This window comes from Notothenia rossii (genome assembly GCF_949606895.1).
Source record: "Notothenia rossii genome assembly, chromosome: 4".
Taxonomy (NCBI): Eukaryota; Metazoa; Chordata; class Actinopteri; order Perciformes; family Nototheniidae; genus Notothenia; species Notothenia rossii.
The window spans coordinates 187566-204432 of NC_136902.1; the positions used below are offsets into that span (position 1 = coordinate 187566).

At 46.5% G+C, this 16867-nt stretch overlaps 1 protein-coding gene across 2 annotated transcripts in view; it reads right to left on the minus strand.

The window, feature by feature from the left end:
• The window catches only part of irak1 (interleukin-1 receptor-associated kinase 1), a 45276-nt gene extending 28741 nt beyond the window's left edge, over nt 1-16535 (minus strand). Inside the window, exons 1-8 of one of the 2 annotated variants that reach the window (XM_079675440.1) lie at nt 16201-16535; nt 5167-5334; nt 4951-5082; nt 4554-4624; nt 4046-4213; nt 2194-2258; nt 2003-2114; nt 1221-1339 (exon numbers count right to left, since the gene is read on the minus strand). In XM_079675440.1, coding sequence (XP_079531566.1) covers nt 1221-1339; nt 2003-2114; nt 2194-2258; nt 4046-4213; nt 4554-4624; nt 4951-5082; nt 5167-5334; nt 16201-16306 — 941 coding nt within the window. In that variant the 5' untranslated portion in view covers nt 16307-16535. Of the gene's footprint in view, nt 1-1220; nt 1340-2002; nt 2115-2193; nt 2259-4045; nt 4214-4553; nt 4628-4950; nt 5083-5166; nt 5335-16200 lie in introns of both variants that reach the window. The other variant, XM_079675439.1, reaches the window with a different exon arrangement.
• Between the last annotated feature and the right edge of the window lie 332 nt (nt 16536-16867).

Genomic DNA, 16867 nt, shown 5'->3' on the forward strand with positions numbered 1-16867 from the left:
AGGTTCAGAGAGAGGGATACAGGTAGACGTCCAGCAGGATGTTGGAGCTGGGGAGAGAGAGACAGGTGGGGTGAGACAGGTTCAGAGAGAGAGATACAGGTCCAGCAGGATTTTAGAGCTGGGGAGTGATACAGGGAGTGAGACAGAGCGTGAGAGTGAGACAGAGCGTGCTATTGATACAGAGAGTGAGACAGAGTGAGACAGAGCGTGCTATTGATACAGAGAGTGATAAAGAGAGTGAGACAGAGCGTTCTATTGATACAGAGAGTGAGACAGAATGAGACAGAGTGTGCTATTGAGACAGAGAGTGAGACAGAGTGTGTTATTGATACATAGAGTGAGACAGAGAGTGAGACAGAGTGTGCTATTGATAAATAGAGTGAGACAGAGAGTGATACAGAGCGTGCAATTGATACAGAGAGTGAGACAGAGAGTGAGACAGAGAGTGAGACAGAGTGTGTTATTGATACAGAGAGTGAGACAGAGAGTGAGACAAAGTATGCTATTGATACAGAGAGTGAGACAAAGAGTGAGACAGAGCGCGCTATTGATACAGAGAGTGAGACAGAGTGTGCTATTGATACAGAGAGTGAGACAAAGTGTGCTATTGATACATAGAGTGAGACAGAGAGTGCTATTGATACAGAGAGTGAGACAGAGAGTGAGAAAGAGAGTGAGACAGAGCGTGTTATTGGTACATAGAGTGTGACAGAGAGTGAGGGAGAGAGGGAGATTGAGCGTGAGAGTGATACAGAGAGTGAGACAGAGAGTGAGACAGAGTGTGCTATTGAGACAGAGAATGAGACAGAGAGTGAGACAGAGCGTGCTATTGAGACAGAGAGTGAGACAGAGAGTGAGACTGAGACAGAGCGTGAGACAGAGCGTGCTATTGAGACAGAGAGTGAGACAGAGAGTGAGACTGAGACAGAGCGTGAGACAGAGCGTGCTATTGATACAGAGAGTGAGACAGAGAGTGCTATTGATACAGAGAGTGTGACAAAGAGTGAGACAGAGAGTGAGACAGAGCGTGCTATTGGTACAGAGAGTGTGACAGAGAGTGAGACAGATAGGGAGACAGAGTGTGAGAGTGATACAGAGAGTGAGACAGAGAGTGGGGCAGAGAGTGAGACAGAGCGTGCTATTGGTCCAGAGAGTGTGACAGAGAGTGAGACAGAGCGTGAGAGTGATACAGAGAGTGAGACAGAGAGTGAGACAGGTACCTCTTCACGTCTCCATGGATCAGTGCTGGGGGGCCATCTGGGGGGCAGTGCAGGAACTGCAGCGCTGCAGAGGCTCCTTCAATAACCTTTAATCTCTGAGACCAGGAGAGAGACACATTCTACACACAACAACACACACACACACACAGACACACACACACACACAGACACACACACACACACACACACACGCAGAGACAAACACACACACACACACACACACACACACGCAGAGACAAACACACACACACACACACAATAATAATAACATATATATACATACATACATGTGATGTACTTTGTATCTACTAAAATCAGTGTGTCCACTCGAGTGACTTGTTTTGCTCTTACGTTGATATTGGAGATTTCAATCAATTCAATTTGAAAAAAAAACGAAAAAACAAACAAAAGGAATATCCGAAAAACGAAATTGAAACCTGAATAGTACTCCAACGAACGAATATTCGGATATTCAGGCACAGCCCTAGTATGTACGTATGTATGTGTGTGTGTGTGTGTGTGTGTGTGTGTGTGTGTGTGTGTGTGTGTGTGTGTGTCTGTGACTGTGTGTGTGTGTGTCTGTGACTCTGTGTGTGTGTGTGTGTGTGTGTGTGTGTGTGTGTGTGTGTGTGTGTGTGTGTGTGTGTGTTTATGTGTGTGTGTGTGTGTGTGTGTGTTTATGTGTGTGTGTGTGTGTGTGTGTGTGTGTGTGTGTGTGTGTGTGTGTGTGTGTGTGTGTGTGTGTGTGTGTGTGTGTGTGTGTGTGTGTGTGCGTGTGTTACGTTGTGCAGCTGGTCCTCCAGAGATCTGTTCTCCATGTAGCTGAATATCAGACACACGGCTCCTCCTCCCTCACTGAAGCCCAGCAGCTCCACGATGTTCGGGTGCCGGAACCTGAACGCACCACGGATCAACATCACTGCCTTTAACAGGCTGCATTGAACACATCATGATGACATCATGTCGAACTCACTTTGACAGTTTGTCCACTTCAGTCTGAAAGCTCTCCTTCAGCAGAGCCCAGTCCATCAGGGTGTCCTACAACAAAACAACAACATCAACACAACAACAGTCAACTTCCTGTCTGAGACACAGTGCTTCCTCACGCTCCAATAGAGAGGGTGTTAAAGAGCGGTGCAGGGAGGGTGTGTTCCTGTAGGTCCACCCTGAAGCTGCTGGTCCCTCCACTAAAGGATCCTCCAGGGTTTAGGAATGTTGTAAAAAATAAGGTCTGTGGAAAAAGAACCTGTTTGATAAATGTTTTGTTCAGCCGGATAATCTCCACATGTGTACTTTTATAATGTTCTAATCATAAATCTAATGTCCAGAAGCTAAATGCTAACGTGATGCTATAAAGGAACTACAGCCGAGTCCAGCAGCACGACTTCAACGTCACGCCAACTTCAGATCCATATTCAAACACACAGATTCTAGATGGAACGAGTTGAAGCGTTTGTTTGAACAGTCTGCAGGAGGCAGGGACTTGCTTTCAAGCAGAACAGAAACTAACTTAGAGGAGTGTTTACGTGTTCGGCGTAATGACCTACAACGACCTCCATGATTTCTGTAGTCCTATTCAGCCACTTGGTAACAACCATCGTTTCTCAGACACGTCCACTCTTCAGAGATCACCAGTGGGGTCACTGCTGATGATTTAATGTAGAACAAAACGTGATCCGTCTCTTTGTCTCAACCACAGACCTTATTTCAGCTATTTTCCTAAACCCTATGGAGAGATCCCATTGGCTCTGCGACCAGGGAACAGGAAGTGGTGAATGCTGACTCACTTCCTTCAGGACTCATTCCTGCACCACTCTATAGGAGGAGATTATAAACATGACAACATTACATCATGTGACCTCACACCGAGCCCTGTCTGCTCTGTGATTGGCTGGGTGCTGTGTGTTCTGCTCTGTGATTGGCTGAGTCCTGTGTGTTCTGCTCTGTGATTGGCTGAGTCCTGTGTGTTCTGCTCTGTGGTTGGCTGAGTCCAGTGTGTTCTGCGCTGTGATTGGCTGAGTCCTGTGTGTTTTGCTCTTTGATTGGCTGGGAGCTGTGTGTTCTGCTCTGTGATTGGCTGAATCCTGTGTGTTCTGCTCTGTGATTGGCTGAGTCCTGTGTGTTCTGCTCTTTGATTGGCTGGGAGCTGTGTGTTCTGCTCTGTGATTGGCTGAGTCCTGTGTGTTCTGCTCTGTGTTTTGCTGAGTCCTGTGTGTTCTGCTCTTTGATTGGCTGAGTCCTGTGTGTTCTGCTCTTTGATTGGCTTTGTCCTGTGTGTTCTGCTCTTTGATTGGCTGAGTCCTGTGTGTTCTGCTCTGTGATTGGCTGAGTCATGTGTGTTCTGCTCTGTGATTGGCTGAGTCCTGTTTGTTCTGCTCTGTGATTGTCTGAGTCCTGTGTGTTCTACTATGTGATTGGCTGAGTCCTGTTTGTTCTGCTCTGTGATTGGCTGAGTCCTGTGTGTTCTACTATGTGATTGGCTGAGTCCTGTTTGTTCTGCTCTGTGATTGTCTGAGTCCTGTGTGTTCTACTATGTGATTGGCTGGGTGCTGTGTGTTCTGCTCTTTGATTGGCTGGGTGCTGTGTGTTCTGCTCTGTGATTGGCTGGGTGCTGTGTGTTCTGCTCTGTGATTGGCTGGGTGCTGTGTGTTCTGCTCTGTGATTGGCTGGGTGCTGTGTGTTCTGCTCTGTGATTGGCTGGGTGCTGTGTGTTCTGCTCTGTGATTGACTGGGTGCTGTGTGTTCTGCTCTGTGATTGGCTGGGTGCTGTGTGTTCTGCTCTGTGATTGACTGGGTGCTGTGTGTTCTGCTCTGTGATTGGCTACCTGTTTGAGTCTCTTCACAGCGCAGTCTCTCTTCCTCAGAGTCGCTCGGTACACGACTCCAAACCCCCCCTCGCCCACCTTCAGGGAGGGGGAGAACCCCGACGTCCCAGCATGAACCTCTTCATGCGACCAGCGCATCACCCCGCTGCCACTCAACACCGGGGGGGGCTGAGGGATGACATCATTACATTGTGTGTGTGAGAGTGAGTGAGTGTGTGAGCGTGTGTGAGTTAGTTAGTGAGTGTGTGAGAGCGTGTGTGAGCGTGTGTGAGTGAGTGAGTGTGAGTGTGTGTGAGCATGTGTGTGTGTGTGTGTGTGTGTGTGTGTGTGTGTGTGTGTGTGTGTGTGTGTGTGTGTGTGTGTGTGTGTGTGTGTGTGTGTGTGTGTGTGTGTGTGAGTGAGTGAGTGAGTGAGTGAGCGTGAGCGTGTGTGTGTGTGTGTGTGTGTGTGTGTGTGTGTGTGTGTATGTGTGTGTGTGTGTGTGTGTGTGTATGTGTATGTGTGTTACCTGGTGCAGGACAGACTTCAGGTTGAGGGGGGGTGCGCCTGGTCTGGGGAGGGGTCTTCCTCCTCTTTTATCTACTGAGTAAATACAGCGTTTTTATTAATTTATTCACGTTATAGAAACATCATCCTCCCATCCCTGATGTTAGTATCACCCGTCAGTGTGACAGGTGACACACTGACGGGTGACAGTGTGTCACGTGTGTCACCCGTCAGAGTGTGACAGGTGAGACACTGTGACTGTAACACAACACACCGACACTGTTTACAGAGTTAAGGAGGGATTAACAACAGATCTGACTGATCTGTAACATTTGAAGACAAACAGAACATTAAGATCACATTTTCTGAGTTAGTATAGCTTATCATTCGTGTAGAGTAAAACCTGGACCTGGCTTTACCTGTGGAGGTGAGTCTGAAGGTGGTCATAGGGGGAGGAGCTTCTGAGTGGATGGGAGGAGCCATGGGTTGGGTGGGAAGAGCAGCAGGAGGAAGAGGAGGAAGAGGAGAGGAAGGCTTCAGACTGGACGCCCCTGCAGAGAGAGGGAGAGAGAGAGACACAGAGGTCACTAGAGGTCACAGAGGTCACAGAGGTCACCAGAGGTCAGCAAACTCACAGTGCATGATGACATCACGGGGGCGGAGCAGCTGCTGGCGCTCTAATAGGTCGAGCAGCTGCCCGAGGCGAGCGTTGGTGTTCCCCCATTGGTCCATCACCCAGTCGGTCCGCCTCTCTTTCCTCTCAGCCAATCGCACGGCGGTCTGATCCTGCAGGACCTCGGAGGCTTTAAAGAACATTTATATATCAAAGGTGGGATGTATTATCTTTAAACTACGTTTCAGAATAATAGATATGATATGTTTTATAATGATTGATCATGAAAGTGTTCTCAAAGCTGCTAAAGGTGCAGCTAGTCTGAATGACTTTGTATACTGCAGGGTAGCTGGTGGATTTACTCCAGGTGGAACTAAAGTCTGATTTAACACTTGATTAGATTTCACATCATTCATCCACATCTGAGAAGAAACTAAAGGGATTAAATACATGCAGTGCAGTAGAAGTACACCATGTACCTCTGAACTGTAGAGGAGTAGAAGTACACCATGTACCTCTGAACTGTAGAGGAGTAGAAGTACACCATGTACCTCTGAACTGTAGAGGAGTAGAAGTACACCATGTACCTCTGAACTGTAGAGGAGTAGAAGTACACCATGTACCTCTGAACTGTAGAGGAGTAGAAGTACACCATGTACCTCTGAACTGTAGAGGAGTAGAAGTACACCATGTACCTCTGAACTGTAGAGGAGTAGAAGTACACCATGTACCTCTGAACTGTAGTAGAAGTACACCATGTACCTCTGAACTGTAGTAGAAGTACACCATGTACCTCTGAACTGTAGTGATTAGAAGTACACCATGTACCTCTGAACTGTAGTAGAAGTACACCATGTACCTCTGAACTGTAGTAAGTAGAAGTACACCATGTACCTCTGAACTGTAGTGCAGTAGAAGTATACCATGTACCTCTGAACTGTAGTGCAGTAGAAGTACACCATGTACCTCTGAACTGTAGAGGAGTAGAAGTATACCATGTACCTCTGAACTGTAGTGCAGTAGAAGTATACCATGTACCTCTGAACTGTAGTGATTAGAAGTACACCATGTACCTCTGAACTGTAGTAGAAGTACACCATGTACCTCTGAACTGTAGTAAGTAGAAGTACACCATGTACCTCTGAACTGTAGTGCAGTAGAAGTATACCATGTACCTCTGAACTGTAGTGCAGTAGAAGTACACCATGTACCTCTGAACTGTAGAGGAGTAGAAGTATACCATGTACCTCTGAACTGTAGTGCAGTAGAAGTACACCATGTACCTCTGAACTGTAGTGCAGTAGAAGTATACCATGTACCTCTGAACTGTAGTGCAGTAGAAGTACACCATGTACCTCTGAACTGTAGTGAGTAGAAGTACACCAGGTACCTCTGAACTGTAGTAGAAGTACACCATGTACCTCTGAACTGTAGTGCAGTAGAAGTATACCATGTACCTCTGAACTGTAGTGAGTAGAAGTACACCATGTACCTCTGAACTGTAGTGCAGTAGAAGTACACCATGTACCTCTGAACTGTAGTGCAGTAGAAGTATACCATGTACCTCTGAACTGTAGTGCAGTAGAAGTACACCATGTACCTCTGAACTGTAGTAGAAGTACACCATGTACCTCTGAACTGTAGTAGAAGTACACAGTAGCATAACATCGCCTCTCTAAATGTAGTACCTTTACTCCTCTGCCTCTCAAACAGCGGAACGTTTCAGGGGAACTGAGTAACTGTGGGAGGTCGTAACTCAGTATATCAGTATATAAGTGCATACCTGCCAACCCTACCGATTCGGGCGGTAGTCCAGCGCTTTTGACATGTTTCTACCGCATACCAATTTAGCTGGCTTTCCCTACCGAGTTTCAATCTTCCCAAACTATAACAAATAAAAATGACACTCCATAGACACTGGACTCGACTTTTAGCGGAAACCGATTGCAGCGTGTCCGTGATCCCATCGTACAAACAGTCCTCTGTGTTGAAAGACATCCAGTGTTTGGTCTTTTCCTGAAGCATCCTTCACCTAGTGCCTCAGCTGAAAGAGGACCACAAACACACAAAATATAAAACACTGTGGAGATTTGGGGATATTTATCTCCCAATGATTCTTTCACTTTTCGGACATCTTACAGACCAGACATGTCCTTAATGTCTCCGTTTAGTGAACTACAGCAATCAGAAAGCCTGTAGACTATTTATATCACACTTTATTAGTAAAAACATGCAGGGAATGACTTTTCATGGCAGTATTTTCTCAGTGTTTCCCCTACCATTGTCTTGGAGGGGCGCTGCGCCCCACCAATGGAGCCCCGCGCCCCCCCTGAAATTCAAGGTGTTAAACAAAAAAAGTGTAATTATTATTATTTTTTTATTATTTGTAATATATATATAATGTCCATCCATCCATCCATCCATCCATCTTCTCCTGCTTATCCGTAGTCGGGTCGCGGGGGTAGCAGTTCAAGCTTCGTTGTTGGAGTCTACCCCAGTGGACGAGAGGGTCGCCTCCCTACGCCTGCGGGTTATGGGGGGGAAACTCTGACTGTTGTGTGTGCTTATGCACCCAACAGCAGTTCAGAGTATACGGCCTTCTTGGAGACCCTGGAAAGAGTCCTGTATGGGGCTCCTGAAGGGGACTCTTTAATCTTGCTGGGAGACTTCAACGCACATGTAGGCAATGATGGAGACACTTGGAGGGGAGTGATTGGGAGGAACGGCCCCCCTGATCTGAACCGGAGTGGTGGTTTGTTACTGGACTTCTGCGCTAGTCATGGATTGGCCATAACAAACACCATGTTCGAACATAAGGATGCTCATAAGTGTACGTGGTACCAGAGCACCCCAGGCAGAGGGTCCATGATCGATTTTGTTATCGTATCATCGGACCTGAGGCCGTATGTTTTGGACACTCGGGTAAAGAGAGGGGCGGAGTTGTCAACTGATCACCATCTGGTGGTGAGTTGGGTCGAGTGGCGGGGGAAGCCTCTGAATAGACCTAGTAAGCCCAAACGTGTAGTTCGGGTGAACTGGGAACGTCTGGAGGAGGCCCAAGTTCAGGAGGCCTTCAACTCACACCTCCGGCAGAGCTTTTCAGGCATTCCTGTGGAGGTTGGGGACATTGAACCAGAGTGGTCGGTGTTCAAAGCCTCTATTGCCGAAGCCGCGGCGGGGAGCTGTGGTCTCAAGGTCTTAGGTGCCTCAAGGGGCGGTAACCCTCGAACCTCCTGGTGGACACCGGTGGTCAGGGAAGCCGTCCAACTGAAGAAGGAGGCCTTCAGGGATTTGTTATCCCGGGGGACTCCCGAAGCAGTCCCGACAGGCCCGAAGGGCAGCAGCCTCAGCCGTGGCCGAGGCAAAGCAGCGTGTGTGGGAGAAGTTCGGAGAAGACATGGAAAAGGACTTTCGGGCGGCACCAAAGTTGTTCTGGAAAACTGTCCGACACCTCAGGAGGGGGAAGCAGGGAACCATCCAAGCTGTGTACAGTAAGGATGGGACGTTGTTGACCTCAACTGATGGAGTGTTAGGGCGTTGGAAGGAACACTTTGAGGAACTCCTGAACCCGACAACTCCGCCCTCTATGTTAGAGGCAGAGCTGGAGTATGACGGGGGATCGACACCAATCTCCCGGGGGGAGGTCACTGAGGTCGTCAAACAACTCCGCAGTGGCAAAGCCCCGGGGGTGGATGAGATCCGCCCAGAAATGCTGAAGGCTCTGGGTGTTGAGGGACTGTCATGGTTGACACGTCTCATCAACGTTGCGTGGAAGTCGGAAACGGTACCGAAGGAGTGGCAGACCGGGGAGTAACGCAACTACTTTTTGCTGTAACTAATAGCGTTACTAGTTACCTATTCCCATTAAGTAACGCCGTTATAGTTACTGTGATTTAAATGGGTGTGTTACATTATGTGATGGAACTGAACCGAATCTCCCTGCGGATGTAACTTACGGGCGAATACAGCGATATCCTCTCACAGCACCATGGAAAAGAGAAAGTAACCAGAGAGGAGTGATGATTGGTTAACGCGGGGTAACATTTCAGGGTAAGCCAATCAGAGACAGAGTTAGGCGGGTCTTGCCTTATGGGGAAAATTCACACACACGAACACTAGCTAATGCTAATGCTAATGCTAACACACACACACACACACACACACACACACACACACACACACACACACACACACACACACACACACACACACACACACACACACACACACACACACACACACACACACACACACACACACACACACACACACACACACACACACACACACACACACACGGCAACGCTCACCACCAGCACACACATACACACACACACACACACACACACACACACACGGCAACGCTCACCACCAGCACACACACACACACACACACACACACACACACACACACACAATGGCAGATGCAAGTATCAGCAAGAGCAGCAGCGCATTTGCAACTTGGAGATATAACCACTATTTTCAATTTGTGGGGATAAAGGACGCAAAAAATCTTACGGTAAAATGTAAAGTGTGTGCAGGACAGAAAGCATTTTCCACATCGAAAAACAGCAATGCCAATCTCCTGAAGCACCTAACTAATGTACATGGAGCTATAAAACTAGTCGCCAAAGACCCCACCGTCTCAACCAATGTCTAAACATATCTTTTGTGTTTTATTGTTCCACTACATTTCAAAATGATAATTGCTACAATGATGGGGAGTTGTCTTTTCTCTTACTGTGCCACAGAACAACACACACACTTGTATTTGTATTGTTATTATTTTTAAAGTACAGTAAAGTAACGTGTTACTAGTTACTTTGATAATTTTGTAACTAATAAAGTAACTAGTTACTTTTTGAGAGCAGTAACTATAACTATTACTAGAGAGCCTCAGTTATCAACACACATGAAGTCGAAGAGAAAGAGAAACACTACGGAGGCAGAGAGTCTCAGTTATCAACACACATGAAGTCGAGGAGAGAGAGAAACACTACGGAGGCAGAGAGTCTCAGGTATCAACACACATGAAGTCGAGGAGAGAGAGAAACACTACGGAGGCAGAGAGTCTCAGGTATCAACACACATGAAGTCGAGGAGAGAGAGAAACACTACGGAGGCCGAGAGTCTCAGTTATCAACACACATGAAGTCGAGGAGAGAGAGAAACACTACGGAGGCAGAGAGTCTCAGTTATCAACACACAGGAAGTCGAGGAGAAAGAGAAACACTACGGAGGCCGAGAGTCTCAGTTATCAACACACATGAAGTCGAAGAGAAAGAGGAACACTACGGAGGCAGAGAGTCTCAGTTATCAACACACATGAAGTCGAGGAGAGAGAGAAACACTACGGAGGCCGAGAGTCTCAGTTATCAACACACATGAAGTCGAAGAGAAAGAGAAACACTATGGAGGCAGAGAGTCTCAGTTATCAACACACATGAAGTCGAAGAGAAAGAGAAACACTATGGAGGCCGAGAGTCTCAGTTATCAACACACATGAAGTCGAAGAGAAAGAGAAACACTACGGAGGCCGAGAGTCTCAGGTATCAACACACATGAAGTCGAAGAGAAAGAGAAACACTATGGAGGCCGAGAGTCTCAGTTATCAACACACATGAAGTCGAAGAGAAAGAGAAACACTACAGAGGCCGAGAGTCTCAGTTATCAACACACATGAAGTCGAAGAGAAAGAGAAACACTATGGAGGCAGAGAGTCTCAGTTACCAACACACATGAAGTCGAGGAGAGAGAGAAACACTACGGAGAGCCGAGAGTCTCAGTTATCAACACACATGAAGTCGAGGAGAGAGAGAAACACTATGGAGGCCGAGAGTCTCAGTTATCAACACACATGAAGTCGAGGAGAGAGAGAAACACTACGGAGGCCGAGAGTCTCAGTTATCAACACACATGAAGTCGAGGAGAGAGAGAAACACTACGGAGGCCGAGAGTCTCAGTTATCAACACACATGAAGTCGAAGAGAAAGAGAAACACTATGGAGGCCGAGAGTCTCAGTTATCAACACACATGAAGTCGAAGAGAAAGAGAAACACTACGGAGGCCGAGAGTCTCAGGTATCAACACACATGAAGTCGAGGAGAGAGAGAAACACTACGGAGGCAGAGAGTCTCAGTTATCAACACACATGAAGTCGAAGAGAAAGAGAAACACTACGGAGGCAGAGAGTCTCAGTTATCAACACACATGAAGTCGAGGAGAGAGAGAAACACTACGGAGGCCGAGAGTCTCAGTTATCAACACACACGAAGTCGAGGAGAAAGAGAAACACTACGGAGGCCGAGAGTCTCAGGTCTCAACACACATGAAGTCGAGGAGAGAGAGAAACACTACGGAGGCAGAGAGTCTCAGTTATCAACACACATGAAGTCGAGGAGAAAGAGAAACACTACGGAGGCCGAGAGTCTCAGGTCTCAACACACATGAAGTCGAGGAGGAAGAGAAACACTACGGAGGCCGAGAGGCTCAGTTATCAACACACACGAAGTCGAGGAGAAAGAGAAACACTACGGAGGCCGAGAGTCTCAGGTCTCAACACACATGAAGTCGAGGAGAAAGAGAAACACTACGGAGGCAGAGAGTCTCAGTTATCAACACACACGAAGTCGAGGAGGAAGAGAAACACTACGGAGGCCGAGAGTCTCAGTTATCAACACACACGAAGTCGAGGAGAAAGAGAAACACTACGGAGATCGAGAGTCTCAGGTATCAACACACATGAAGTCGAGGAGAGAGAGAAACACTACGGAGGCAGAGAGTCTCAGGTATCAACACACACATGAAGTCGAGGAGAAAGAGAAACACTACGGAGGCCGAGAGTCTCAGTTATCAACACACATGAAGTCGAGGAGAAAGAGAAACACTACGGAGGCCGAGAGTCTCAGGTATCAACACACATGAAGTCGAGGAGAGAGAGAAACACTACGGAGGCCGAGAGTCTCATGTCTCAACACACATGAAGTCGAGGAGAGAGAGAAACACTACGGAGGCAGAGAGTCTCAGTTATCAACACACATGAAGTCGAGGAGAAAGAGAAACACTACGGAGGCAGAGAGTCTCAGTTATCAACACACACGAAGTCGAGGAGAAAGAGAAACACTACGGAGGCCGAGAGTCTCAGGTCTCAACACACATGAAGTCGAGGAGAGAGAGAAACACTACGGAGGCCGAGAGTCTCAGTTATCAACACACACGAAGTCGAGGAGGAAGAGAAACACTACGGAGGCCGAGAGTCTCAGTTATCAACACACACGAAGTCGAGGAGGAAGAGAAACACTACGGAGGCAGAGAGTCTCAGTTATCAACACACATGAAGTCGAGGAGAGAGAGAAACACTATGGAGGCTGAGAGTCTCAGTTATCAACACACACGAAGTCGAGGAGGAAGAGAAACACTACGGAGGCTGAGAGTCTCAGTTATCAACACACATGAAGTCGAGGAGAAAGAGAAACACTACGGAGGCCGAGAGTCTCAGTTATCAACACACAGGAAGTCGAGGAGAAAGAGAAACACTACGGAGGCCGAGAGTCTCAGTTATCAACACACACGAAGTCGAGGAGAAAGAGAAACACTACGGAGGCAGAGAGTCTCAGTTATCAACACACATGAAGTCGAGGAGAGAGAGAAACACTACGGAGGCAGAGAGTCTCAGGTCTCAACACACACATGAAGTCGAGGAGAAAGAGAAACACTACGGAGGCCGAGAGTCTCAGTTATCAACACACACGAAGTCGAGGAGAAAGAGAAACACTACGGAGGCTGAGAGTCTCAGTTATCAACACACATGAAGTCGAGGAGAGAGAGAAACACTACGGAGGCCCAGAGTCTCAGGTATCAACACACACATGAAGTCGAGGAGAAAGAGAAACACTACGGAGGCCGAGAGTCTCAGGTATCAACACACAGGAAGTCGAGGAGAGAGAGAAACACTACGGAGGCCAAGAGTCTCAGTTATCAACACACATGAAGTCGAGGAGAGAGAGAAACACTACGGAGGCCGAGAGTCTCAGTTATCAACACACACGAAGTCGAGGAGAGAGAGAAACACTACGGAGGCCGAGAGTCTCAGTTATCAACACACAGGAAGTCGAGGAGAGAGAGAAACACTACGGAGGCAGAGAGTCTCAGGTATCAACACACATGAAGTCGAGGAGAGAGAGAAACACTACGGAGGCAGAGAGTCTCAGGTATCAACACACATGAAGTCGAGGAGAGAGAGAAACACTACGGAGGCCGAGAGTCTCAGTTATCAACACACATGAAGTCGAGGAGAAAGAGAAACACTACGGAGGCCGAGAGTCTCAGTTATCAACACACATGAAGTCGAGGAGAGAGAGAAACACTACGGAGGCCGAGAGTCTCAGTTATCAACACACATGAAGTCGAGGAGAGAGAGAAACACTACGGAGGCCGAGAGTCTCAGTTATCAACACACACGAAGTCGAGGAGAGAGAGAAACACTACGGAGGCCGAGAGTCTCAGTTATCAACACACATGAAGTCGAGGACAAAGAGAAACACAGCGCACCGAACAATACCTACAAATCAAACGTTTGGCAACACTTCGGATTGTTCAAGAAAGACGGTCAACTTGAAAAATCGCTCTCAAATGTTAAACGATGCCGAGCCGCTTTAAAGTACACAAGCAGTACGAGGAACTTAGCGGCGCACATGAAGAGGCGACATGGGGTCTGCGGCTGAGAAGAGAAACCTGAAAGTGAGACAGAGTGAAATCAGGTGGAATGGACTTCACCCAGACCTTTGAAGTATCAATAGTCATCAACATTTCAAAACTAAAGTAAAAACTATTATATTTGCAGATTACTCCAGCTAACAGGTATTGGATATTCCCAGTATTACTTATACTGTATATGCATTCGCTTTTTTATCGCCCTAATTTTTTTTTTTTTAATTTCCAGTTGTCATTGGTTTTCTTTGACTCCTTAATTTCTGCACGTTTTTGATGAAATAAATGCCATTATTATTATATTGATGCTAATGATGATGCACAGGAGGGCTACTCCCCATAAGCTATGCTTCAGCCCTCCCGCTTCTACTAATTTCGTTCATTTGTGTGAATGAATTATACGTTTTAGTTTTTGTATGATTTTAGTAGAATAAATAAAAAGTAAAAAGGTGTTCTGTCTTTAGCTTACAGCAGCCTGTGACGGCCAATCACAGTTTAGATGTCTTCCTCACTGTGAGCAGTTATGATGGAGCTGTTTGTGAAAGGTTCTTCTCTTTATTGTTCGTATAGAACCCACTGCGTCCTGCTCCCTGCTGAGTCAGCCTCTGAGTGTTCAGCACATCAGGCAGCAGCTGTATGGGCATGGCTCTATGGTAGCTGTTATCTGCACATTGTTAATCATGAGCAATGCATCCTTACGTTGTTTAACTGTGAGGTGGTATTGAACTCTGGAGAGTTCTTTAAGGTCAAAAAGAAACAGCATGATGGGATGTACTCGTAGAGAGAACCAAATATGTAAAGCACTTTTTTGTTAATGTATGATTTGCTGCATATCAGGAATAAAACCAAATCCTCTGAATTGAAGTATCATTATTTTGCATGGTGTTGAATCAAATCGTACTGAACTGTAGGCGGGGCGAATCGTATCGTATCGCATCGCCTGGTGTTTCAAATGCATCGTTGATGTGTCGTATCGTGGCAACGTATGGAGATGCGCCTCGCCTCCGTGATGGAGATGCACATCCCTGATATACAGTGTGTATATTTCCACATGTTCAAAATAAAGTTGGATGGAAATACTTAGTATCCTCTCTTCCCTGAAGGATTTGCTCCTATAACAAATCATTCATATACAGCAAAGCATGATTTGATTGTTCATCAAACACAGTAGTAGTTTATTACAGGTAAGAATAACGTGCTCTTCTTCCGTCCAACGCCTCAAAGGTCTATAATGAAGTCTGTGCATGTTACGGAGGTCTGCAGGGTGGGGGGTATGTATGGTGTATATCTTGGCATATCATGTTGTGTGCTACTGTTGGTGTTTTCAGCTAGCTGGCTGCATAATGTTGTAACTGTCAGCTAGGCTGCCTTCTCATTCCTTTGCAACAGACGTTTTCCACTTGGGGAGGCATCATGGCGCAGTTTCCACATGTGCACCTAAATCTAACAACAGTTGAAGGTACAGTTGGGTTAGTTAGCGTATAGCATATACGGCTGTACCGACGCCATTGTAAGACTGATGATCCGCTCAGAGCCGAAAAAAAGCACAGTGAGGGCGGAGCCTCTCTGGTGGTTGACTAATCAGAACTGAGTGGCCGAGCTGACCAATCGGAGCACACTGGGATCACTGGGGGGGGGGGGGGGGGGGAGAGTGAATACACATGCTATACAGAGATGCTGTATGAGAAACCAATGTGGGTTTGGAACATTGAACAATGTGAATCTATTCTAGTAGACCTCGACAATGGAACTATGATCAGTAGAAATGGCCATGACATGGGACCTTTAACACTTTGTTACTGAGTAGCAGAATTACCTGAGCCCCCCCACCTCAGACTGTGTACTCTATAAACCACAGACAGAGTGTGTATTAAAGTAAAGACTGTATCTGTATTATAAAGCACAGAGTGTATGTATTAAAGTACATATTGTATATTTAGTGTGAATATATGAAAGTACACAGTGTATATATAGTGTGTATATAGGCTATAGTGTATATATTAAAGTACACAGTGTGTATTCAAGTACAGACTGTATAGTGTATTGTAACGCACAGAGTGTATGTATTAAAGTACAGATTGTATATTTAGTGTGAATATATGAAAGTACACAGTGTATATATAGTGTGTATATAGGCTATAGTGTATATATTAAAGTACACAGTGTGTATTCAAGTACAGACTGTATAGTGTATTGTAACGCACAGAGTGTATGTATTAAAGTACAGATTGTATATTTAGTGTGAATATATGAAAGTACACAGTTTATATATAGTGTGTATATATATATGAAAGTACACAGTGTATAGTGTATATAGAGTGTAGTATGTGAAAGTAATCTCCTCACCGAAGCGGGTCCAGTCACGGTCCGACAGCCCGTCCATCAGGCGGCAGAACTCCCAGAGGAGGGGTGGGGGCAGCTGGTGCAGCAGCACGTGGTCTAGCGAGGACATTCAGTCTCTATAGATACTACAGATACTAAAGTTACTAAAGTTACTAAAGTTACTACAGTTACTAAAGTTACTAAAGTTCAGTGAAACTCTGTGGATCTCTACCGCTGCTTCCTACTTCCGGCCGCGGACCCTTCAAGCTGACTGCAATTAGAGCCACTTCCGGTTAGGAGTGCTACAAAATAAAAGTCTCGTAGGTTCTGATAACGCCGAAAACTACGGTAACACACAAACATACACACACACACACACACACACACACACACACACAAACAAACAAACACACGCACACACACACACAAACATACACACACACACACACACACACACACACACACACACACACACAAACAAACAAACACACGCACACACACACACAAACACACACACACACACACACACACACACACACAAACAAACAAACACACGCACACAAACACGCACACACAAACACACACACACACAAACACAAACACACACACACACACACACAAACATACACACAAACAAACACCCTCCCCCTCTCTCCCCCTCTCTCTCTCCTCCCACTCTCCCCCCCTCTTC